This window comes from Trachurus japonicus, chromosome 4 (genome assembly GCF_045865225.1).
Source record: "Trachurus japonicus isolate A0001 chromosome 4, Traja_1.0".
Lineage (NCBI taxonomy): Eukaryota > Metazoa > Chordata > Actinopteri > Carangiformes > Carangidae > Trachurus > Trachurus japonicus.
In genome coordinates this window covers 13195515-13223085 of record NC_140910.1, presented here as the reverse complement: position 1 = coordinate 13223085, position 27571 = coordinate 13195515, and the positions used below count along the sequence as shown (strand labels likewise).

Here is a 27571-nt window from a genome sequence, read left to right as displayed (position 1 = left end):
GGAGAGACGCATCTGTGACAGTGGATTCATATGTTTGGGTGATGGATAATAAAAGCAAACTAAAGACAGGGTTTATCAACAATAACATCATCTGACCAAATGCTTCAAGAGCGTTTGTTGTCGTGCCAGCACCTGACACCCAACCACGCATGGAGAGCAAGAGCTTGACATTGGCCCAAGCAACAAAAGAATTGTCAGTACGGACCCCTGAGGAGATCAATTTGCTCCCCCCTTGTTCCAGGCCTTTGAGCGGGGCTGAATAGAGGACAGAGGGCCGGTCGCAGCAGCAGGAGGCTCTGCAATGTTTCTCTAACAGGGTGTAAAGACAAACAAATCACTGGGATGAGATGTGGTCTTGTTATTGTGATTTACACCTGGATCATTCAGGCTGATAGGGGATAATAAGTCTGTGGTTGAAAAACTGTTTATAAAACTGGTGTGAATGTGTCTGTGCATGAGGAGAGGGTTTTAATTGAGGGTTAGATATTGCTGTAAAAGTCAAGCTTCTTCACCAGAAAAATTAACCGATCAAGTAATAAAAAAAGGGGGTTGCTACATTTGCAATGATATGAAAAACAAATTATTTTTTCACTTTATGAAGTAGAACCTAAGAAACTTTATTTTTGCTTTTTTTTTTTTTTTTTAATTATGAAAGAAAACATCCAATCCATTATCAAAAATGTTGGTGGGTTTCTTTGTGTTGACTAATTGATTAATCAAACCAATCGTTGTTTGTTTTAACATGAACAATATCTTCTTTTTTTAACTGGATATGGTTAACTTTTTAAGGTTTTGATTCTTATTTATGACATTCCACAAAAAGTAAAATGAATAAAAGATGCTATAGGCCTATTAGCCTACAAATACTCAAAAATTTCAAAAAATTGAATATGTCTTCTCCTGGTCACCCAATCATATTTGCAGCTGCCTCAACATTTATTTTCTGGACTTCTGCAGAAGTTGAACCTGAGAAAGTGTTGACTAACCTGAAACCTGCAGGTAAACAGACTGCATCAGCACAGAATAATCTGGTCGAATGGAAACTCACCTTGGTTTTCTCACCTGCCTGAGCTCTTCCTTTTGTTTCATAACCCACTGAACCAAGGTGTGATCTATGGGTTTTCAAGAAACAAGAAACGGGAAAAACATGAGTGACAAAGTTAAGCCATTAAAAAAAAAAAAAAATGTTTGGCTGGTTTATGAGAAGGTAGCCTATTGCCACCCCTTTCCTCTACCCCTCTGCTCCAATGTCAAAATAATGTTCATGCTTGAATTACCTGTAAACTGCAGATGCAACGCTGTAGACCTGACACCAGGCACAGTACCTAGGTTTAATGGTTTTGTTAATGTAAAAAAGAGTCAAAGAGTGGGAGTTCAATGACATGCCGGGAAAAAACGTGTAGTTCACTGGGTGGAGAAAAGAGAAGAAAAAAAGCTCATTGAACGGGTTAATTTTGAGTCATACCAGGCTCCGAGAAGTAGAAAAATGAGAGAAAAAAATTCCTCCGCCGTGGCGACACAGAAAGAAAACCTGTGGTGTCTTTTTTGGTCTGTTCTGGTCTTGTCCCGGGCTAGAAATAACAAATATATCAGGCAGTAAGACTTTTCTTAAGCGACGACAAACGCCATAATTTAGATACAGCTTTAAAAAAAACTTTTTGAACAACTTTTCAGCCTGTCGATAGATCCCCGCTGACTTCAGCGGAAGGATACGTGTGCTTGTGTCTTCGCTCCCAGCGCCTTCAGTGGCTGCTCAGCTCTCAGAGTTGGAAGACTTTCTGCGCCGTGGACCGCTGGCTAGAAGTTCAATATATGTGATTTTTACACGGTTTTAACGTGACGGCACGTAGCAGTTACACATGTTAAAAATACTGAGATGTTATAAGTTTGGACTAGAAGTGTTTTTTTCCCACCTCTTTATTGCGTGTTAGTCGTTTCTAACGAGAACTTGTGAGAACTAACTCGTCCCGGGAGACAGCTCAGCTTCGGGCTGGCGACCTTATGTGGATTTTACAGAAAATATGGAGCAGATACCCGGTTACTCCTCGGGCAAGTCACTAGTCGTTATCTTATGCTTCATCCACCTCTCTCTGGGTAAGTTTTTATTTTATTTATTGTGATACAGTTGCATCGTTTGTATTTCCTCTAACGCTTCATAACTTGTCTGGGTCACGTTTTGCTGCCTCTGCATCTGCGGCGCTACGGCAGACATAGCATCCCTACACTGTCTGCTCTTTTACACTTGTGTGACTGGCTTAGGTGAGTTGTAGTGGGGGGGAACAAAAGTCAGCGAACTTTTTATTTTATCTTTATTTTTTAAATAAGCAAAAACTCTTCCTGTTTGTAATGTTTGGTGTAAAAACCAACATAAAGGCGTACTTTGGGGTGCTTTTGTTTGGTTCATACTGCGTTTGAATAGGTAGGCTATGGCCTTATGTCCAAAACACACGACAGCTAAGCTACACTCATTTAACTATAATACCCTTTTTTAATGTTTGTGTCACCACCACACAGCACCTACAGCAGCGGTTTACCCCATCATTTGTAGCCCACTGTCGTGGTTATCACTGCTCTCGAGTTATTAATACCAAAATACCCCCCGGACCACATTCCCATAATTAAAAGACTATTACTGATTTTCCGCCCCCATAAAAACCAAGTTCATGTTGAGTCAAAGGATTAAAGGTCTCATTAACATGGATGCTGAGGCCTAGTAGTACGCACTGTTGAATCTGAGCTCAGTCACCGCTGCCCAGATGTTGTAAAGCAAGAGGAGGAATTCAAAATGGACACTGAAACTTGTTTAGCCTGTCATACTGAATTAGAGGAGCAGACATCGGTTAAGTGAATTAATGTGGGTAATAAGGTAAATATCCACATAGTATCCTGTCATGGCGGTGAAATAAGGTTTCAGGGATTTACTGATTTATTTCCATCATCTTTATAGGCTACACAACCATTGTATTAGGCTACTTATCACCACCTCTCGGGATTGAACACCTTCCTCATTTATTTTTGGCTCAGTCATTGAAGCAAGTGTATTCTCTTGAAAAGTAGCATTGAGAAATATTTGAGATTTTCTAAACTGATCAAGAGATAAACAATCACTGAAATTATATTCTTAATCACTGTGCATTTGAGTTACTGTCAGTGTCCTTGCATGCACCATAGCTAGGACAGGGATAACTGGTTTATATCCTACTGCACCACTTTAATTAAACACAGATGAGCGTCCTCTAATTAGGGTTCAAAAGCAGGTCCTTAATTACATGTTTAGGCCATGGGTCAGCTCACAGCGGAATAGGAACCATGAAGAGTGAAAGCTTGTTGTGCTTAAAATAGGGAAAGACATGTGGGGCACTGTGGCTCACGCAACTAGCTTACTTCTTAAACAAAAGAGAGTAAGAGAGTTTGTTGAATAAGGTCTTCTAGGTCAAAACATGATGTTTTTATTGAATTAGCTACAACTCAAATGTGCTAGAGGCCAAGTTAGACCTGGATCATTTCCAAAACAGCAAAATGTTATGAACAGCGTTGATTTTTTTTTTTTTTTTTTTTTTTACAGCTACACCCATTTATTTGTGTGTCTAGTACAGGCTATGCTTGAGGTTAAATGAGATAGGAGCACATGTACATTTGTTTGTCTCTAACCTACATTATTTGCAAAGAGCCAAAACAGTGTTCAATGCCTTAATTTGAGATCAGATGAGCCAAAATGTGTAATTTTCACACTGCGAAACAGTAGACCTTTTCAAATTAGTAGGCTACTATGACTTTTGGCCAATGTCTGTTTGAAGGGCAAAGTCTTTATCGATTTGTAAATATGATTGAATTAAAAACCTCATGTGGTTTGTACCTATAGTTTGACTTTGATCGTATGTTTTTCAGCATATATAATCATTTCTGATTATATTGATATGGATATTATGCTATTTTTCAGCTGTAATTTGTGTGTGAGAAATGTGCAGGGAGAAATAGCCTACAGCCTTTTCAGCCATTAGGATATGTAAGGGAATATATGACTGCTAGTAAATTGATTTAATCTCACCTGATTTTTCTTTTTTTTAGGGTTGACACAAGTAGCCCTGCTATTCTTTTTCATGTTTTTTTTCACGAACTATTGGTGACTTGTGAACAGAGAAGTTACACAAAAGAAAAAAGACAAAGTAAAAGTGCTGCAGGCAGTGCAAGGAGAAGCACTGGAATGTTGTTGGTGTTTGACATTCCTCCCTCCCTCCCTCCCGCTCTCTCTCTCTCTCTCTCTCTCTCTCTCTCTTGCTCACACACACTCTCACACGCTTTGTCCACTCTTTTCCATCGTCACCTATGCTTTTTCTACGGCTAATGCAGGTTATCCAAATGGTTGGACACAGCACTTTAGTCATAACATTGCACTACAACCGTGGTCACAGGTTGTGTTGTGTGTGCATTAAAGGGATCTTCCACATGGTAGGATGGCATGGTACAAGGTGTTGCTTACCTTGATGACAAGAGGGAGGATTACCATACCATGCCACCCATGTTCCAGTAATTGCCTTGTCTAACCAATTCACTGTGAATGAGATTGTGTTATGTGAAATGGCTAATCAACAAAACAGTGTGAAAATGTCGGTGTGATCATAGGAGTTGGCCGTCCTTTGCTTAGCTAACTGCTGTGACAAATACAGCTGCACTTCCCGTAGCTTCTTCACAGTAAAAGCCTGCCAGATGTAGCCTATGCTGTTTTTTTTAATGTGAAGCAGCAGGTTTGAATTAGCACTATCTTAACTTCACAATTACAGCTCTAGCATGACAAATGATTGTGGGTCAGAAAATGGCTGCAATCCACACATTAAAGACAGTTTAGTGCAACACAACTCAGCTGGCGTAATGATGAACAGTTTGTCTAGAATTGGGGTGCCATAACAATGATCCCCCACTGTGACAGTGGAGTGGAAATACTTGCTGTAATCACAACTTAACATGCAACTTGACAGTTAAAGCACTGTAGTCCTGAGAAAAAAAGACACACTTGACTGTAGATTACAGTGTTACAAAGACGTCAATGCAAAAAGAACAATAACAACTTGTCCTTAAAGTACACTGGTATTAGTTAACAAGAATTTCTAACTGCTGTTCATGTTGCAAGTTGCATGCAGTGCCATTGTAGTTAAGATGTGCGTAGTTTAGTGATAAATTGGACAGCGAAGCCCATTTGTGTTGATGCAAGAACATTGTTAACGCTTCTCTACAGTCTTGTGTTGTAGCCGAATGTTAATCTGATTCTTGAGGAAGCGTAGGTGTCATCTTTGTGGCACACGACTTTGTGTTACCCCCATGGTGTGGGCATTTGGATGGTTGCATATATTTACACAGTGCAAACAGCAGACAGCTGACATGCGTGTGTGTATCTATTTGCGTGTGTGTATGTGTTGCATTGTGGATACAAACTGACAAAGGCCAGCAATTGTGCCGCCCATGATTTACTTGCATCTGACCTATGCGAGAGCCTGGTGTGAAATGTGATTTATCTGTGCCATGATTTGCCCCGTGCTCTGAAAACAAAGCTATTTATTGAGTTGCCCACGATACTGCATTATTTAGTTACCACCAGCTCTACCCACTGCCTTTGGCTGTGTTGTTAATATTACTTAGGACATATTAAGTGAAGTAGTAAATATTATTTACAGTAACATCCTCCAAGCTTTCCCCATGGATTGTTTCTATCTCTTCTTGTCCACTCCTTGCAGTCTTGGTAACACAAATTTGCCATTGCTTCATGTTTAAGGTTATATACAGTCCAGCCTTCTCCAGCCTTGATTGATAGTGTAGTGAGAAAACCCGGCTTCCACATGTGTTTCTGTCCCATGCTTGTTGGTTGTTGTGGGAGACAGTTGTAAATAATGTGTATAGCTCTATGAATCACTGGGGCTGTGGCCCAGATGTATTTGTTTCCATGCCCACACATACATTGCATGTGTGCACTGTAACCATGATGGTTTGGAATAGATGTAAACCTATAGGGCTACTGATTAAGGTTTTGAAATGAAATTGCATATCAGACAAGGTGGAGGTAGTATTTATGGGCCTGTTACTCTCTTTTTTTCCCTTTTTTTTTTTTTTACCACATGCCTAATACAACACGCATACTTGCTTGACCGGTTTACTGTTAGTGAGCTTGAAATCCTCACACATTGAATAGATACCAGTCAAAATGTGAATAAAGCAATAGGTGGATGTCCTGCATGAATCACATGCACTGTTACTATAGAGGGCAGTGATTGTGGATGTGAAGGTCGAGGGGATTACAGAGCGTTGTGTCTGCACTGTTGAACAGGTTAGCAAATTAACAGGGAATTACTGCGGCCTGCATTCCTTGGCCAGCACACCCCCGTAATCCTGGAGACAGGCAGGCAGGGCGCATGGAGTAATGAACCAAGCAGAGCACATCAGGTAGGCGAAGGAGGGAAAGTAGCCTACACAGAAATGCTGAGAAAAAAATGCTTTTCAATAATTCTCTGCAGCATTGATTTAGTTGTAGGTTCAATCTCGTTGTAGTGGATGTGATTAACCAATTTTGAATGTTGTCAATGGACAATATTTCAAACTTTTTAGATGACATTTTAGATTTGAACTGAACGCTTTTTGCTGCAGTGCTGGATTACTGAATGATTTTAGGTGGGGCACTGGATTACCTAGTGAAAACCTACGTAGTTTAACAAAAGAGCTTGTTCAGTGCATAGAAAGACACCGACTGCAGGCTGTAGTCCATTTGCTCCCACTAAGTGTCACCCATATGCAAACCTGTCCTTTAAACTCCTCTGTGATTAACTTTGAGAAGGTTGTGTGTTTTCACAGCAAGAGAAGCTGTTTCCCCCCCTCGGCCAAAAGACACACATGTCAGTTAATTGGCGACTCTTAACGGCCCATAATGAGAGTGTGAGAGTGAATATGTGTCTGTGTCTATTGGTCCTTTTCTACTAGCACTACTCGGCTCCTGGTACTGTTTTTAAGTATCAACCAACTGATTGCTACTGATTGGCCAGAGCGTTATCACTGGAAAAGTAATGAGCACGATGTCCGGCACAAGAATCAGACCTGCTATTTTTAAAAACACACCGCCAACAGCGATTGCTAATCTGTGCTGTAACTGTTACTCTTTGTTAAATGGCTGCTGTGTGGAAAACCATACCTGGTCCGTCATCGAGGTGCAGACGACTGTGTTTGGAACTGATGAGAGGATCTGAAAAAGGGAGCTAGACGGAGCGACCGTAGCAGCCGTGCTATGATGACCCCCTCCACGTTGAAGTACTCAATTGTAAATGACCAAAACCGAGCAGAGCCGAGTAAAGCTGAGTAAAGCTGAGTAGTGCTGTAACTGTGTAGTTGACAGACTTGGGACGTGTCCAGGGTCTACCCCACCAGTGTCAACTGGGACTGGATTAAACCACCCATGACTTCAATGATAAGCAGTATAGTTCATGTTAAGCTAATGAATAGATAGAGTTTGTGTAGAGGATGAAGGGAGAAGCCTTTATGTTTGGCTAAACCAGTCTAGCTTAAGTCATTTGTGGTGGTTAACCACCCATGTCTCTCGCTATGAGAGCAGAATTCTCATGAAGAGATATTGTTGTCATTGGTCCTCATCATTGTTGAAAACTCTGAAATATTTGAGAACATAAAACATTTGACTCAGGTGGATGAAAGGGAGTTAGACTTTGTACCATGTGCTTCTGAACGGCCGATATGTTTTTTTTCCAAGGCCGATTCCAATACAGTACTCAAGGAAAGCGATATTCATTTGCAATAAAGATGGTGTCAAATTTTAGAATAACACACCTGGAATTAGACTTAATACAGTAGCATACTGGTTGTTTGTTTTTCGTACACTGTGGAAATCTGTGATAAAAAGACCTTACATTTTTGTAGAATAACATGAACTCCAACACAAATCTTAGTTCAGAGGGCGGGACATTGTGACACAGCCAAGAGTGATGACCTCAGGCAGAGACGGCTGCGTCAGAGCCAAAGGAGAGTGTTTTGAAATAAATTCATTTCATCCGTTATCGGTCAAAAAAATTGCTGATTATCGTAAAAATGCTGAATATCGACTGACATTATCAGCCATGACCCCTACTATGCAGGATTGCAACAGTGCTGTTATGATTATAAATGTTCTCCATTGCAACCCTTGTTAAAAGTAAATTCCAAATCTCACTATGTCACAAAAGTCCTTATTTGTTTTATCATGAAACAGGTTAAAAAAAGAAAAAAAAGTCTGGACGTGAATGAGCCAGGGAAAGTCCCTGCATTCTGCACTCTATGTTTCTGTCTGTCTCTTTCTTTCTCCCTTCAACAGACACACACACACCACACACTGAGCCAGCAAGCCAGCAGCGCGTCCTGCTGTACCAAAACAGCTCAGCCCTGCCTGATGCACTCAGATGAGCTTCAGATGAGCCTTTCCCAACTTTTTCAAGTGATTTCAACAGCAAGGCGTCTTAGTTGGGAGGTCAGCAGAGTCGTCACTGGGCCTGTCGCAATCAAAGAATTTTTGTCCTCCATTTTCATCAATTGAAACCGCTGCCTGCTTTTTGCTCGTCTGCGGTTCACTTGTGCATTTCTGGTGAATAGGTTCACAAATAGGTCACAGTGTTTTGACCTCAGGCAGCAGCAGGGTGTTTTTGACAGCAGGTGTGCCCAGAGTGCAAAAAGTTACATTAAACAAAGGATCGGAAGTGGAACGAGTTTTACTGATGCTAATGTATTTAAAAATGACTTTATCTTTGCTGATAAAGATCAGTTTGATACATTACATGTAACCACATGCTTTTTGTTGTTGCTGTTGGCACTGACCTGTTTCTTACTGTAGGTCGCCACCCTCAAACTGAAGCTGACCAGGGAGACTAAAATCTTCAAGCCTATAAGCTTATAGTTCGTCTGCTCGGTTCCTCGGCTGTTTGTGTGGGCCAGCTTCCCTCAGGGTAATAGTGTTTAGTTTGAGCCTCGTCTCCCTCCTTGCATGCTGAGCTAAGGGTATTTTATTGCAAGTTACCATGACGACTCTTGGCCGACTGGATTTAGAGGCTTGTACAGCAATTCCAGGAAATGGGGTTACTTCCTCACTCAACGCGAACAACTTCCTGCCCTCTGCTGTATGGAAGTGTGCCAGGGCTCAGGGACACCCATTCGTGTGCGAGTCTTTGTCTGGAGTTTCAGAATTACTTCCCCACCTCAATCCTCAGCTATTAGCTCGAAGCCCGTCTATCTCTCTCTCCCCTCCCTCACCCCTCCTCTTTCTACCTCTCTGACAGTCTTTTTTTTTTCTTCCTCAAGACATGGCTGGATCCCTCTAGGGACCTGTTGTGGGTGTCAGTGACAAAGCAGTGGCGAGTGCTGAGGGAGGCTGCGACGTAATGCCAGCTGAGAGCAAACAACTCGACTAGCCGTTTCATTTTTGTTTCGTCTAGACAACCAAAATTTGTTACCTATGACCTCTTTTCTCTTAAACTGTATTTAGAGGGGTTTTCTGATTAAAGTCTTTAATGGAAGTGACGTCACTCACTGTACTTCCAAAAGCAGCTGTGGTTGTTGACTTTCCCTGCAGTTCACGAAATCCAATGTCCTCTTTTAGAAGAGACAGCTCAGTAAATTATTCTAGTAGTAAAAAGTGTTCAATGGAGAGAATAACAAATGAACTGCTGTTTATGCACAATATTTTTTTTTCCTTGTAGTCCCTCAGGTTGATATACCATCAAATTAAATGTACTGTATTATTGGTGCCTACTGAATTCCCACAGTAATCTCGAGCATTGATCCACGTAAAATCAAACGGTACCACATTTTGGTGCCTGAACGCACCCTTGTGTCTGTGATAGAGTGGAGGAGTGTCTGGCTGACACGAACACACAATGTGAAAAATTGTATTCCCTTGTAGACCTCCTTGCCCTGTGCGCTCTCTCTCTCAGAAACTCATTGACATCAGATCTGTCTGTGAACAGCGTGTGAAAGGTACCCATCCCTGCCTTAGAATTATTATTATTGAATTATTTTCTTTTGTGTTTTATTTACAACATGAGATATTTTGGTACGTATGTATGATGTATGTGTGGATGTGTATACTATGCACGCACACAGGTAGTACAGTATTAACTACCAGATCTTTGCCATGACTCTATTTCTCCAGCAGTTGGGGAAACAACATTCTTCTTTTTTTTTATCATGGAAAGCTGCAGCATATATGACACAATGAAGCCCAGACATGAACTGCCATATTATCAACTTGCTGCAAACCCTTTCTTTCACATCACTATTCTGCATTGCCAAGCTAAAATTGGGTGTTGTCACATTCACATAGTGTGCAAGTGGAAATCATTAGTAAGCTGTTGATATGAATGATTGTGTGATATTCAAGCAGTGATACTCATAAGAGAGTGAATAGAGGGGGGTATTAAATAAAAACAATACTAGAAGATAGAGCCATGCTAGCACCCCTGTAAAGGCTGTGCCTTTAGCTCTGGTTGAAAATACAGTTTTCACAATTTAGCCTCTACAAAACATGGATGTTTGACCCAGATTTAATATCACTAGAGCTATATTGATTAGTTGATTAACTGATTAGCAGTCTGCTTTATAACTTCGAGGACTCAGTAACTGTATCATCCTCAGTTGTGCTGCTGATGAAGGTATTATTGTAAACAATGACTGTGAGGCTGCCTTCTGTCAATACTCTAATACACTGAAACTGTGTCTGGCAAAAGTAACCCTGGGGCTGGGTTAGGTTATGTCAGGTGAACATTACCTCATTGTTTACTGATACAGGGACATGTTTTATATGTGCAACAGAGGTTGTTGTAGAGTGGCTAGATCGCAGATATTTTATACTCAGAGCCCTGATTTTGAGAAGTGCCTTTTCTAATATTATATCTGCTTCCCACTTTCAGACATTTACATTTTCTCCTGTTTGTTTTAGTCAGCAAATCTCTTTTGAACTCATGGATGGTGCTGCAATCACTCGATGGACTGATTTGCAACAAATGGCCCCCTGGAACATAACTGGGGACGTTGTGGTTAGGTACACCCCCCAGACACTCGTGCTATTTTAATCCTCATGTTGGGGCTTTGTGGTAAAGTGGAGTGCATGACATTAATGCGTTCACTGTAGAATAAGTCATAGCAGGTGCCATTACAAGGTTTTTTTTCCTAAAACTCTGTTTCCACTCCCCTTTATTGAAACTATTTTGTTGATTTTCTGACTTTTTCTGCCATATTTAGATTTATAGTTGACTTAACATACAATATATGTTTTCATATTTATGCGTGGCATTTTTACAGATACAGTTTCTATCATTAGAAATGACAAACTCATCTCCTCCTGGCCCCACTGAACAGCAGAAATTGTCCCGCTATCAACACACTGTCTCTCTCTCGCTCTCACGCACGCGCGCATGCACGCACATGCACACACACACAAGGCATCATGAGCAGAAAGAGTCCAATTAATAGTAATCATCCTTTTAGGTAACTTCTCTGTGTTCCCTTTTAGTTCACACCATCTGGCTGTAGTTTCACTGTTGACTTTGTCGATCGAGTCTTATCAAGGCTCTCATTCCTGGGAAATTTTCCTGTCCATGGGTCATTGATAGTGAAGTGTGAGAAAAGCAAGGTAGAGAGGATACAAAGCTGTTGTTCTGAGCTTGAGATACAATATAGTGCTCAGTCCTTTCAATGTGTAATGACATCGTTATTCGTAATGAACCACTTCGTTGTTTACAAACTCTGAGAATTTCATTTTGTTTTATTTGAATTTTACTGCCAGTGTGAGTTGTGCAGTCACACATGTAGCACATTTCTTTGCTCATCTGCCCTTTTTAATCACACATTGATAATGACCTGATAAATTTATGTGCTCTTAGATAAACAGGATGTTGTGAGAGCTTACTTGATGATTTCTTTGCTTGCTTAACAGTCTTGCAAGTATAGACTCGGTAAACAAGGTATCCAAAAAACATAGGCGAACCACTCCCCCGTCTGCTGTAGTTTTTTCCCCCATTGTTGACAGTAATAGAAGATGTGCTGATAGACACAATGTTGGCTCAGTAGAATACTTCTGTAAGCTGTCTAAGGAAGTAAAGTAGTTTTTTTTTTTTTTAGCTTTTTAATTGGAGTTCAGAGCAGAGTCCCTGGCTCTTGGCTTTAGAAAGCAGGAGCTAATTGTTTGTGCATGAAGTGACAGCTTGTTCCACCTCACTTTGTAACGGGGGTTCATCTTTGTTCGAGATGAGACCTGCAATCATTATGTTGTCTGCATATTTTATTGATTCCACAGATATAAGGTGGGTGGTGTAAAGTGAGCAGAGCCCCGAGTAGCTCCTCTACTGTAGGTAGGAGGATGTGATGGTAGGTCATCAACTTTCACCATAGTTGGAGAAAAATTTTTGAATTAAGATCCAAATTAAGATACAAAACAGGGCCAGTTGTGATTGAAGATCTTTATTTCCAACATTCAATGATACAAATAATAGTATCCAAAAGTGTTCAAAAAATAGCCTAATCATCAATGTGTCGATGTAACTTCACAAAAATGGTTAGAAAAGACGGGGTTGAAGTTTGGTGCACTAGAGTTTACCCCAAAAAATAGACATAAACCCGAGCCTGTTGCGGACCAGACTAAACTTCTTATCTCTGTGACTTTGTTTTTATCTACTGTAAAGGCCCTACCTTCTTATTAAAATGACACTTCTTCCCCAGTTTACCCCCTGTGATTTGTCTAGATATCATTGTGCGAGCTTTCATCAGGGATTGTATCACATTTCTCCACGTGCCGAGTTCGTCAAGTTCAGTGTCTTTGGCACCACACGATCTTACAGGTTGCCGTTATCTACTTCACCCATCCTTGACTCCCCCTGTAGGTGGCTACACACATGAACTCTCTGCGTTTTTCCACGCTAGCGCACACACTCACCCCTCCCTTCTCACTCTCTCTACTAGTGCTGTGCGATATTACGATATATATCGTAGTGCAATATAAAAATGTCTACCATACGATTTAACCCTCTATTGTTTATATCGTAATTTTAACATGTGGAGTAGGCTACTGGGTTACTACGGGTCGCAGGACATGTTTGTTCTGTTGATACGAAGAATTAGATTAGAAGTCCACAGTGTAAAACAAGAGGATATGGGGCATTGAATCATCCCTGGACGCTACGAGTGACAGGTAAACAGCCAATCATCTAACAGCTCGGTAGTTGGGTTGCAGCACGTGTGTTTATTTACAACAGAACAGCTGTAGTGAGAAAGTGACGGAGAGGAGATGATAAACTAAAAAGGACACGTTAGCTCGTCGGTATGGCTGTGTGGAAAACCACGCTGTGGTCTGTGATCGAGGTGCAGACGAGTGAGTTTGGACCTGATGAGAGGATCGAAAAAAGAGAGTGAGACGACGCGGCCGTATCCGCCGTGATATGACGACCCTGCCCCCGCTGGGGAGGAACTATGAAGAACTCAGCTGTAATGGAAAAGGACCTAAACCGAGTCGAGTCGAGCCATTAGGGCCATTAGGGCCATTACTGTGCGTCTGCAGACGCTTGGTTAGATTCCACCTGGCGCCCCATTTGCTGCGTGTCCCCTCTCTCCCTCTCCCCACTCCCTGTCTCTCTCCAGCTGTGCTTTCAAAATAAATGCACAAAAAAGCCTGAGGAAAAAAAAACAACAAAAAAAACACTGACTGGTGGCAGTGAGAAACGTAACAGTGGCGGCCGCCACTGACCATGGGAGCATCAGAGGGTGATACCTGAAATCCTGACCAATTACAGAGGATGTTGAGTAAAAAAAAAAAAAAGGAAAAGCACTGAGCTCTGAGAGAGTAGAGAGTAGTGCTGTGCGATATGGACAAAATTTTATATCCGGATATCGATAATTTTATATCCCGATAACGAAATATATCCCTTTAGTCTGAAGTCATTGAGGCAGATAATCGTCGAAGACTTTTGTACAGAAAAGAAGGTAGAGAGTTTACACCACTATGGGGTTGTACACAGGCTTAGAGAGCTGTTAAATATGATGGAAAACTTGTAGGGTCACTTGAGCTACATGGTGGCAGAGCAAAGCAGGACCCATCCTGTCTGGCCCTGCTGCTTTTCCATTTAGATTTAGCACGGGGTAATAGGTGTGTGTCTGTGTGTCTGTGGTGGTGTGTTAAAATGGCGTAATAGGAAGCAGGCTGTTCCAGATCTGGTAATATCATTGCGTCTGGCATTACAACAGCGTGTATGGGAAGCTCGTCAAACCAGTCAGGGGACGTCAGCAGCTTTTTTCAGCCTCTTCTCTCTTACTTCCATTTCTACCCCTTCCTGCCCCGTGTGGTGTGTTGGTCCTCTCAGTTCCCTGCCCACAACAGCATTCCCCTTTATTGTCTGATTTAGCTATTATCTGCTATGTGCAAGATCACAGATGACAGGTATAGTCTGCCATAGTGTGTGGTGCTGCTCTGATTTACTGTCAAGTAGTTAATTGGATGTTCTTTTTATGATTTATGATATTCAATAACAGATTAAACATGATTTTGTTTTACATCTGAGTTAAATGTTATCATACCCAAAAGTGAAAGTCCCCCCATATAACAGGTCTGTGTGCATATGTTTTTGTGCGCTGTGCTGTTATACGTATTTGCATGATTTCCATGAGTTGACTTGTAGTGAGCATACTGTATATCTGCTAAGAACAGAAATAGGCTACTCCCAAAATAGTACAGTATATTGTGTGGTCTTTTGTTAAGCGGCAGCAGTCTGATATCAACTCACACTTTATTACAGTGGATGTGTGCAAGTATGCACATAGAGGCGGTGTGGGTGCGTGTGTGCATGCTTGTTGGGATTACAAATTTCACAGTGGTTTATGTATGATATCCCCATATCTAATGGACTATGTCTCTCAGTCTGGCTCCAAGGCATTAGTCTGCCCTTACTTTCAGAGCAGAGTTCAGAAACTAGACCCTGTGTGTCTAAGCACTTGAACCATGTGTGTAAAACTTTGAACACCACAACATTGTACAAAGGAGTGTTAATAATGGTTAATGTGTCTACTTAAGGACTCTTAAACTAGAGTGATACTGTGATTAATCTAGGTGCAGGAAGTAGCACCACTGCTGAGCACACTTCCTGTATTGCAATGACTGTTTTGTAAAGACATTGTTGGCGTTTCTTCGAAATCAGCTGACCTACCTCAGTTCTGTAAAAAGAGCGCTGATCTGGTGAGCGGGGATGCATCACGTAACCACTTACACTTGTGAGACTTTAAATGAAAGTAAATGCTACTATAGCAGCATCTGTATGCACAGAGCTAAGAATTAGGCTAATTGTAGTTTTGCTGTATTACTAAATAGTGTCTTCCTTCATTTGAATACCATCCCTCATCGATAAATAAAGACTGAGAACACCACACTTTCTGTCCAGCATGTTGTGCTGGTATGGTGTGCGTGAAGACCACTTGAGCCATGTGTCTCTGGCGGTTTGAAAGCTGTACAATGGCTGATGTGTCTAGCTATGAGTATCTCACTGGCGGGGAGATAGTTGGGCTTTGTTGTCTTCGTCAAGGCTCATTTCTGTCTGCCTGCCCATCCGGCCGCCCTGTGACCACTGGCTGATTCCAGGGTGGCTTTGCATAGCTGGCTGGATAGGTGGTGAGCTCTCTGCGTTATCTCTCTGCGATGATGAAGGGAAAGAGGAGACGCCTATAGACGATGTAGAGGGTTTCCCTCAGAGGGCTGGGAAACGCATGTGGGGGGTTATCTCCGCCTAACCAGTTTTGAGAGGGAAACCCTGAATGACATGAACAGTGCCAGCTTTGAAATTTGGAAGCAAGTCTAAAGCTACGCTGCTTATGAGGGACTCATAAGTAACCTAAATACGTCATTTATGTAATGAACATGAGAACAGTATTAGTATTTTTTAGGACAACACTGGTGTCTATGTATCTGAGTAGATATGTCAAGTTTAGACTAAGAAATGAAATAAACTGTATGCTGTTATACTTTGCTGTCCTATAGAGTGGATAACCAACTTATTAGGGAGCAGGCATTTTCTTCATAGATGAGTGCATTTTAACCCATTTAGGCCTAAAACGCCTGGAAAAAATGCCTGTAAAACCTAAGGACGATTTTAAAATAACCCCCTAAAACCTGAAGTTTTTCTGGAAATTCAACATAAGTGTCAACGCCTACTAAATAATTGATTTCTCAGGCTCTGTAGCAGATAGAAATGAAATTCAAAAAGTATTTGAGAGCTTATACCTGTGGCTTTCATGAGAAGTTGAGTTTATTTGTCCAAACCTTCAATAAAGTTTTTTAAAAAATCAACAAACTCAGCAAATTGAGAAAAAAAAGGCTTTTTCGCCTTTATTGAACAGGAGAGTTGACAGGAAATGGCAGTGAGAACCATAGCCTCAACACATGGGGCTAAACACTGCCCCAAGCAGCACTATTTTCAATCAAAAATGTAAAAAAATAAAGTGTCAGTACAAGAATAAGTGCCTGGGATTGGGCAGTGAGGTAGTTCAGGAACCAGCACATTTTCCAGAGCTTGTCATCTCTGTTCACATCTGCTGCCTGGTTGTTCTGGAGGTGTAGATACCTGAAAAAATATAGACACAGGTAAGCTACCTTGGATGAAAGCATAATATAAAACATAATATTCATATAAAACATAATATTTATATATTCATATAAAACATAATATTCATAATTCTCATGTGTTGTGACTATGTGACATGTAGGCTACTGTCTATATTGTAAATTACATTGGACTGTAAGCTACTGTTTACAGTTGAATAAAAATCCTATGCATAATAGGCCTACCATCTATATTGAAATTACATTGGACTGTAAGATAACGTTACTGTTTATACTAGTACTGTATGTGATGATGACTGAATAAAAATCCTATGCATAATACGAATACATGCCCATTAGCAAGATGTAAACATGATACAACATAGGAAGAAAGACATACGGTAGCTCTCATTAGCCTACTGTAATAATAATAAACAATAATAAATACCTCCATCGGTGATCGGTGTTGCATCTGCAGGTGACTTTCGCCCCTGGGGTGCGGTTGAATCGCCTTCGAGGATTACGTTAGGGTGGTAATTATTCGTCCTACTCGGTTTCAAAACCTACAAAATCATCGTCCTCATCTTCGTCGTCTAAAAACATATTCTTCGTCCATAAATACCGGTCAATTGGTTCCAAGGGTTCAAAGTCCGGATCAGCAATAAAACTGAGTGAATAGTTTTCATCAAGATCGCTTTTTTCACTCACTTCGGAGCTCCCTCCGTCTTCCGCCATGATTTCAAAGTTTTTTTGTTTTTTTTTTTAAAGTCCCATGTGGCATTGCGACGCTCCTACGTGTATTCTGATGCATTTCATTGGCCAAGAGACCGGAAATAGGCGGAAAAAACTACAAAGACTACAAAATGACGTATCCGCTTTCCCGGTTTGAAAGGTAGAATGACGCAACAGCGCCCCCGGTTTTAATGGTAGAAATGCGGTAATGCTGTCCCGGTCTAAATGGGTTAATGAGAAAACTGACACTACTGCAGTCTCTTATTGTTTTAAGGTGGAAAGGTCTGAAGTATGTGAAGGCAAACCCTCTCCATTCTCTTTAATGAATAGCTTCATTCCCTTAGTTAGCAACAGTGGTGACTTATAGTAGGCTAACCCTTAAAAAAATGAAAAAACATCTTTACCAAATCAGGTGCCTCTCTGACTGTCCATCTCTTGTTTTTTTGCAGCTCTACAATGTATGGATGATAAAGCGCCTTGTGTTAACAACGCCACGTGTCTGCCCTTCGCCAATGGCACTGAATACTGCAGGTAAGAGTGACACTACAACAAAACTGTGAACGCAACCATAGAAATGGCTCAAAGGGATTGTTGGATATGAGAGCCAGTACAGAAACAGGGTTTTTAGATCAACCCTAGTCTGTGCATGAGACCATGAGGTTTTGCTCAGGCATGAAGGGGGAAATAAAGGACTGCTCTGTCTGACAAAGTACACCAGTACTGGGAACAATACCAATCCACACATTTCCACCTCCAAGATCTTATTTAGGACATTTGGGGGGTTTTGTTACTCTCTTGTTGCTATACAACTGACATGTAGAGACGTTGCCAACATATTTTACTGTCAATTGAGTTGTTGTTTCTGGGGATGTCAAGAAACTGACAAGACATTTTTATTGCCCCATTCATTGTAACTGATGAGAGAAAAAAAACTTTCTTAAACTTGACTGAATCACAGTCACAAAGGGGGTTAGGGGTTAATTGTTAGCACATGTCAGTAATACCTTTTGTTCCCTGGCACATGCCATATTGTTGTGGAAACTTTAAATAACCTGTAAGTAAGCAAGCCTCCTCTACTGCTGCTGGTACCAATCGGACCGTGAGGGATAAGTGCTTTAGTGTATAGGAGAGCAGTTGCCTCGGTGATGTATGTCTTCCACTTTCTGACAGCTTAGCCTAGTTTGTAATTAAGACTGAGCTATCTTTATAATTGTGTTGCCACTCCCAAGCCAAATTCCCCCCAAAAAACACACACATAGCTGGTTCATGAACCTGATCATATTTCATCAAATGTGATGTGAATCACTCTGTCCGTCTGTTCCCAGAGTTTTTGGAATTGCAACATTCTGGTGCTTCTGTAAAAAAGAGAGGAGGAAACAACACTTGATAATCAGTGTTTGACATTCCCACTGTCAGTGAAGGTTAAATAGACATTGTTGTGCACGTGGAAAGAAGTGTGTTGTGTGTTGTATCTGCGTGTGCGTGTATGTTTTGTTTTTTTTCATTCTTGAGAGTACTACTAGACTCTTTTCCTATCCTGACAGTCTACTATTGTATTAGCACAGACAGAGGATCTTACAGTCAACTCTTAAACATACAAATAACCAGTCAAGCAAGGCTTGAATCAGTGTGATGGGATTTGGTCCGACTGTATCCTGTCAGTTAGAGGCTGCAGTTTGAACTAACATGATGCAGGTGCCAGGTGAGGACTTTTTTGTTTACGGCAGTAATAAAGATGTGACAAGGTTCGAGGTTATCTAAAGAAAGATGAGCAGTTTCAGTTTTTTAAAAACTCAGAGCTACATTTTTAATATGGGCTGACATGACACACACCAGTCTTACAGTGCATTATGCCAGTACCAACTGGCTTTTGCCTCTAAAACAACACTCCACTCATTTGCAGCAGCTTAAGGCTTGACCACATCCTATTAGGTTTTAGTTTTATTATGTTGTTTTTATTACTTCTACTATAATTTAATTGCGATTATAAATATTACATGTAATATTTTTTGTGTATTTTTTGTACCAGGGAACTAGTGATTACTCATTTTTAAGGGGACTGTTACAGTACATCTATCTTGTATTTAGTCTTGCTCGCTCTCAGCCAGACTGTCTCTATTACTTACCATTAAGTCTGTGTTTTTTTCCCTCTGAATTAAATGATGATATTTACAATAAAGAAAACTGGTAGAGTGGCCTCTTGCCCTGGAGAAACACACAGAGGAGTCTCCATTTAGAAAAGTCAGCTGACAGAGCGCAGGCCTACTGTTAGACTGATTAAGTAGTCGATGAGTTTTTTCTGCCAAAAAACACACACAAAAGCCACACACTCACACACACGTTTGTGCACACAAATGCACTCACTTGCCTCTGCCCTGCCTGTCTGGTCCCATCAGCGCTATGCTGCCGGTCAAAAGGCTCATTGTGTAAAAATGTAATTATGAGTGCATTAGTCTCCTCAATATATTAAAGGAACCCATTTGCAAGCAAACAGTACTGTGGCCCTTTGGCTCAGACAAGTGTAATTATGTCACATGGATCATGCCTGGGGTCAGACTGGGTGTAACTGTAATTAAACCAACAATTGATATGACAGGCTTTTATTAAAAAGAGTCACAACCAACTGGTGGACAGTTACATCTGTTTCCTAGTTTTGGTTAGCCGACCTGTTTTCAATGTAGACAGTGGGAAGGAAGAACAAGAGCCATCATGTTAACTTTTCTCAGTTTATGTAATAACAAAAAAAAGAAAAGAAAAACATCATAGATAACATGGGTGAGGCCATAATTGTTTTTGCTTGATAATCGACAGTAGAAGCTTCACAGTGGAGATGAGGTCCTGTTTTGATTGACAAAAAAATGACCTCCTTTGCATTTTGTCATTCTTAAACTTCCCCTGAATACCTCTTTTGTCAGATTTCCCATACACAGTGGAAACTCTGGAAACACAGCTGCTCTAGTTAAACTAGAGCTATGTAGTAGCACAGACTAATAATATGACAGTAGAAGGAAAAGAAATTGGAAAATGTCCTTGAATTTTTTGCGTGGTTGAAAGCTCAAGCGTCTTATCTATGAGAGGAGGAATCCTGTGTGAGAAAGTTAAAACTTCATGGGAGAGGTCGACCTGCGGCCTTGCAGGGCAGGTTGCAGAGAAGCCGTCTAACCGGTGACACTGCAAGCCATCGGCTCTGAGTATGAGAAAAAGAGGTGTGCTTTGTGTCTCTATGTTGGTTTGTGCATGTCACAAGTTTGCATACTAGATATTTGTAACTGACGTCATTGCTGAAGGGACACAAGTATTATTTCATTGCATAAAGGCCAAGGGAACAGAAACAAAGTTTGCAGGCCACAAAAAGATTTCTAACACTTACATAGAGTCTGACTCAGTGAGTTAATACCTGAAGGGTCTAAACAAGTGTGAGACTGCACGCAATATGATGATCAAAATCTGTTTTCCTTATGAACAAGATCTTTTTGTCCGCTGCCAGACCATGGTGTAAACTGATTTAACTCTCCTTCCCTCTCATTGCGTGTTTTTTTTCTCACTTTTTTTCTCTTATAGGCACTGTCATGACTTTATGTATTTTCTTAAAAAAAGAGAGTGAGTACTGACGGTTACTGTGTTGTGTAGACCTGCTGCATGTTTGATCTGACAGGTAGAATTTGCCTGCTGGGCAGACAGAGGAAGAGAAAGGGCCAAAAGAAAAGAGGATGTCTCTTTTCAGGTAATTTGAGGAGGAATACCTCGGAGCGCAACTCCTTACTAATGATGAGAGAGCAGCGACGAGGGGGGAAGGGAGGCGAGGGGAAGCGGAGCGGAGAGAGGAGTGTAATTTCCCTCTTGCTACGCCTCCTTCATCAAACTGTCACTCATCCATCCATTACTTGGTCCCTCCCACTGCTTCAGGGATTTAGATGCCTCTGGACACAACTCACCTGGCCTCTTAATCCTTCTCCCACAACCCAAGACTCCTTTGAGACCATTTCTTTATTTTGTTTAACCATCCATGTGCCTCTGCCATTGTTTTTTCAGCACTTTATTGGTTCTTTGTTTTAGTCGTAGATGCTCCATTTCCCGATCATATCCGAGAGTTTGCAGAGCTTTGTTTGAGAGTTTGTTTTGCTCCTGCTGTAGCTGTCTGTCAGTCTCAGACACTTTGTGTCACCTCACAGACACTTGTGTTATGATTATTCTGTATGTCCACGTCTCCTCTCCAAGTCTGTCAGAGGAAGGACAGGGGAATGAGAGGGATGTTTCACACCTCCACAGCAGAAACAGCACCCACCCTATGAGGCACAAGTACACACACAGTGGTGGGACAGCTGTGACTCAAGAGGAAATAGATAAGATACTGAACCCCAAAGTGGTCAAAAAGAATAAAAAGAAGCCTTATAGGGGCAGTCCTTTCAATATTCACACATTCTTTCACATATTGATAAATGAATTAGGCATATGATCCAAACTAAAGTCAACAAACCCTGGAGTAGGAGTTTGGATTTGGAGCCCACAGCGGTAATTTCCTGGTCTCACCCTCAAAAAGACTTTTCTCCTTGCCACAGCCCAGCCAACAGCAGTGGAGATGTGGTCGAGAGTGGAACCACAATGATAAGAGTTTCTTTGTGTACATGCTTGTGTATGTACTTGGTCTGCTTGTGTATCCTTGGATAGTCAGGGGCACCTTGAGCCTGGGGCAAGTTCACATGCTGGCACAGAGAGGTCTGAGGTTCAGTTACATGCAAGGTTCAGTCTTAAGATGGTGGAAATGTAGCTCAGTGTGTCACTTACTGTGAGTGTGTGTGTAGTGACTCAAAGAGATGAGACAAGCAAATTGTTTATCAGTGCCAAGCAGGGCTGCATTTTAAAATTATTTAGATAATAAGTTATTATATTGTTGAATAGTTTCATAATTTATTGTTTTGAAGCATCATCATTTTCCATAGCTGAAGTCCTCAAATTGCATTTTATATCTAACCACCATCCACAAGCTGAAACCAGTAAATGTCTTGCATAGCTGCTTGATTCACAACTTGAGACTAATTTATACAATTTGACTAATTGAAAAATTGATCAGTCCTTTCAGCACAAGAGCCAACTCCCTATATACTGCAAGTGTAGAACAAGGCCTGCTGTCAATGGTTTGCTGGGTTAGACGCGCTTGCTCTCTGAGAGGTTGCAGTGATACAAGAAACAGACGCTCAAACAAACAAACAAAAACAAGCAAACAAGTAAAAACACACAAACACCACTCTGCCTGGAGGCGTGGAGTCTCAAACCTCACTCACTGAAAGAGGAACCCTTACAAAACAGTGGGGAATGTAGCAACCAGACCATAAACCCACATACAGCGAGGTGATAAGTGGCTCTCCGTCACACATCGATGATGACACCGTGGGGTCAAAAGTACCTCAGTTTTGTCATAAGGTCACTCCATCTCCCCTCAAGTAAAGAGTCTGACCACTGTGAGTTTAGTTGGTTGGTCATTAAAAAAAACAGTCGGCAATGCACCAGCAACTACTGTGAATTCAATGCAATGAAATTTGAATTCATTTTTAGTGGTTATCATTTGGTAACCATTCAGAGACCGACACCAGGGAAATACTACGAAGACTCTTAAAAAGTTACTCTCTCTGCTGTGCCTGTGAATTTCAAGCAGGCTTACAAAAAATGATATAAAACAATTTTTAATTTAAATTTAGTAAAGAGTAACAGTTTAGTTTCCAGGTTGGCCTAAAGGGAGGGTATAAACGTCACTTCCTTTAACAGAAAAGCAGTCTAAATCCGTCAGCGGTTGTCTATGCATAGCATGGACCTCGATGTGGAAGCTTTTATAGGCCGACAGACCTACAGTTGGAGATCCCACTTTAAGCAGCCACACAAATAGGATAATGAGAGAACAACATAGAGAGACAGTTAAAGGAAGCCTTCAGAGAGAAAATGGGTCCCGTGCTTCCTCAGATGACTCTTTATGAACATGTTTCTAAACACAGCCCAAGATTTTACCACATGGCCCGAGTTTAGACTCCACCCTGCTGCACACTCCTTTATGCTGTCTACACCGATGCTTTTCAGTCTGGCTGCTTGGCTTCCTTCACTCACAAAATGTCTCGCTCTCTCATTACTCTTCTGGCTTTTACTTCCACATCATTGTGTTCTCGTCACTGTACCCACCTTCCTCTTTTGTGCTCTTTTGTCTGGGTAACTTTGACATCACTCTCACACCTCCCTCTGCGCCTCCTCTTGTTGTGATGTTATTTTTGCTCTGCTCTTCACTATGAAAATGCTGAGAAGTGTCGAAGCGTGCAAAAAAACTCCACCTCCAACTCAGAAAACGACATCGCTTCTAACGATTGTTTAAGTAATAGATTCATAGTTTCCATCCCCCAAAAAAGAACCCATAATTGAACGTTTTCCTCTAAGTTTAGGTTCATTTTATTTTTCCAATGGAGAACAGAGCTCTTCTAATTTGTGGCACCGTCTGATCTGTTGGTCTAACTGGGTACACTGCTGCCAGTGTCTCACTGCGAGATCTGTTTTACAGTGTGGCAAAGACCTGGCAGAACTTTATGTCATTCTGTGATCGTGCCAATAGCCTCTGTGGGACGTCTGAACTCTATAAGTTCTCCCTCAATATAATCTTGCTGGCTTGAGGTGAACATTTTTAGGTTTCAGTTTAGTTGTTTAGTTTAGTTTCCATTCTTTAAGATTCACCACGAATAATAGTGAGGGCGAAAAAAGGAGAAAGGCCTAATCAGCTGCCAGCACATGCACAACTGTAGATCTTTCTTCACCTTTTTGGCTGAGCCTCATGTATACTTGTAGCAGCAGCTGCCTGAATACACAGAAATGATTGAATGTTGATGATCTGAGTAGAAGGTCACACACTGTCTCGTATCCCACCTGTAAGATATGTGAGCTCACTGTCTCCTCACGTGGGCCCCTTTGAGGTCTTGAGAGTGTTTCTCTGTTGAAGTCACCTCTGGATCTGAAATGACTGTGAAACCTCATCATCAATGTGGTTCAATGTCTGAAGAATGTATGGTATCTCAGTACTGGAAATTTGTGATTATGATTTATGCTGTGTTGGCTAGCTGCAGATTTGGGATTTGGGAAACTTTCTCCAGACTTTTGGGTTCAGTAGAGTCACAGTTATTTATTTAACACGAGCCTCCTGCAGCAGCCTACATTTCTTAAAATGATCCACTGTGCTACAGTTTGGTAAACCAAGGATCCTTTGTTCCTGCTATCTTCCGCTGCCACTAATTTAGTAGCGTAGCCACGCATAACAGCAACAGTAAAGAGCTACCTGTTCTGCGTTTGACTTGCAATGCCCATACATGCACACGCAGGACTACATTACAGTGAATAGACCACCTATACTCCAGCCAAGATGGGGAATGATCCAGGGATTGAAATGTGAGCCGGTTTATGCTCTCCCTCTTTCTCTCTCACACTGTTCGTCTGTAATGGCTGCAGGGGGAGAGCATGATGGAGTTATTAAAGCGTCGCTGCGACTAGAATAGCGGCCGGAGGAAGGAGGAGGAGGAGGAGGTGGTGGTGGGGTCGAAGTTAGGGAGAGGAAGGTGGAGAGGTAGGAGGAGAGAACCGACACAAAGGAACAGGGGAATGAGGGATTTGGGATGGGAGGAGAATGTGGAGCGGGGAGCTTGGGACGCAGGAGTTAGGAATGGAGGAGGTGGGGGACATTACATGAGTGAGTGAGAATCAGTCCAGCCCTCTCTGCTCATTGAAGCCTCTACGGCCAGCCAGGACAGGCAGAGGTCAGCATGAGGTAGAGGAGGAGGAGGAGGAGAGAGAGCATGAAGGACAGAAGGGGTGCAGAGAGAGAGAGGGGTGGGGGTGGGGGTGGGGGTGGGGGTGTGTGAGATGGGGGCGCTAATGTGAACCAGCTGTAGAAACCTGACACTTGTAGAGTGGGTTAGAAATGAGAGGTGGAGGAGTGAGAAACAGAGGGAAAGAAGGGCTGCAGGAAACTGCACAGAGTTGGAGAGGGATGGAGAAAAGAGGAGGGAAAAAAGTCCACATGGAGCAAAACAAAGAATCCCATAGATGAGTTTGGCTGCAGAAACTCTTCTGCTGTGTGGCGTTCATGAAAGCCGAGCTGACTGCGTGCGTTTAGGTGTCAATGTGAATCTGAGTGGAAATTCAAACTTGTGTTGTTGTGTAGTGTGTGGATTAAAAAAAAATGTCAGAAGAATCACACAGCTTCCTGTGTTTCAGCGACAGACTAGTGTCTGTATCTTGTGTTATCTCTTCCTCGGTGAGCCACCACTCCCTGACAACAATATGAATCATGCACAGCCATGTCTGTGTGCGCTCCGGGCTTTGGTGATCCAGCCACAGGCTAATAATGAGCTCTCAATCTGGCAGCGAAACCTGACGGACAGGGTGGTATCGTTTTCTGACGCCATGGCATTTGGTTCTGTCAACACTGGTTAGATAGCAGCAATTGACTTTAATAAAGCTTACGGTGCATCCCTCCTTTCAGCACTTTTGAATATCTACAAAAAATTTGGCGTAGCAAATAAGTTTTGAAGGGTGGTGTTGAGTTGCAAGACAACTCTGCAGTAGAAAAAATACGGCCTTTGAGACTTTATTTTCTTGTTAGACTAATAAGAAGTTCTGTTTTATGCCACAAAGAATTAAAAGTCCAGACATCTGACTATTAGGCTCAACATGACAACAAATTACATATTTCAAAAGGCCCCTCTCTCTTTCTCTGAAGTGGTTACACTTGACTATGCAAATACGTCTCATATTCCCTATAGTTTAACAGTGAAAATGTGTGAAATGTTCCCAGTGAAATGTAAACCTGGCATTAACCTGGACACGGTGTTCTTTGTGTGTCAGCCTGCTAATGTGATGTATGTCACAGGGCAGAGGGCTGTCATTACTCTGGGAGAGGGGCCCCAGAGGTCGGCGAGGAGAAAATAGAGCAGTCCTAATTCCCAGGACGACCGTCTTGTTGTGATATCATGACCAAGCGGTGTTTGTGTTTTAGAATGGGGAGGTACATCTTTGTGTTTGTGTAATTATGTGTGTGTGTGTGTGTGTGTTGGTGTATAGGCGTTTGTTCTGGGGTGTGTAGGGGGTCTGTTGTGTGCAGACAAGAATACATTGATGCAAAAAAAGGAAGAGGGAGGGTGGCCATGTCTAATCTGATATGGTTGAGGTGAAGATGAATGAGGTTTGTGTTTTCTTTGAAGATGTCACATGAGTAATCTACCATCTTGTTTGTTCAGTCATCAGTACCATGCATGTGAGCAAACAGAAGGTTTTTAGGGAGTTGTGTGTGTAGATCCAACGATAAGGCTGGCGTTACTCTACATGTTGATGTTGTAAACCAATCCCAGGCAAAGACCCAAAACAGTGTGTTAGTCTGCCAGACTTCTAAACACTCTCTGCCTCTCTATGACTTACCCTCAGTTTAGATAAGATTAAAGCAAATTATACTCAGTTTGAATAAACTGCGCACATGTTAGAGAATGGGCTTTTTGGCCTTTGGCTACACAGACAGCAAATAGGATCAATTAATCTGTTAACAGTAAGAAAATTACCGTATACGGTCGCCAGACCTCTCCTTACGTGAAGATAATAAATAAGTTCATGTCATGCCTTGTCTAAGCAGTGTTAAATTTTGAAAAAAGTCTACACACATGTTGCTCAACATTTTATTGAGCAATTGAGCAATGCACAATCATACATATCAGTGCATTCGATAAACTGTATTTTTAAATATGTTAAGTGTGAAATTTTGTGTGAGATGTTGTTTGTCATATTTGGAGAGACACGGGGTGACTCACACATCAGAGCAGGCAGAAGTATCACAGATGTGATTGATCTGTGAAACCTCTGTCTGGCATGATTCATGGCTCTCCTACTTTCCCATGCACACACAAGCTAATATCTTCAAGCTGTTTGAGTGGGGGGAGGAGCCAAGGATGAATAAAAGTCAATAAGCATGAGACAGAGTTTCAAATCATTCTTATCGCCCAGTAGTTTCTCAATTTCCAATGACTCATAATTCTGATTTATTCAACAAAGACACAGACTTGTAGCAGGAAAAGATATATTTTTCTTCAAGTGGGGTATTATTTTGCCCGACCATGTGAACGTGTGTGCCAGGTACTGTGTGGCTGCATTTCTGGCCTCCTATTATGTTACCTGAATCCCTCTAGGGAGGCAGGTTTAGAGGCCTGTGTAAGAGGCAGCAGGTTGCTCTGTCCCCCTCAG

General features: G+C 41.6%; 1 protein-coding gene across 1 annotated transcript in view; it reads left to right on the top strand.

Annotated features, from left to right (window-relative positions):
• Positions 1-1744: 1744 nt before the first annotated feature.
• notch2 (notch receptor 2) overlaps positions 1745-27571 on the top strand; it is a 47298-nt gene continuing 21471 nt past the window's right edge. The window contains exons 1-2 of the mRNA XM_085774053.1: positions 1745-2094; positions 17770-17851. Coding sequence (XP_085630179.1) covers positions 2022-2094; positions 17770-17851 — 155 coding nt within the window. The 5' untranslated portion in view covers positions 1745-2021. The remainder of the gene's footprint in view (positions 2095-17769; positions 17852-27571) is intronic.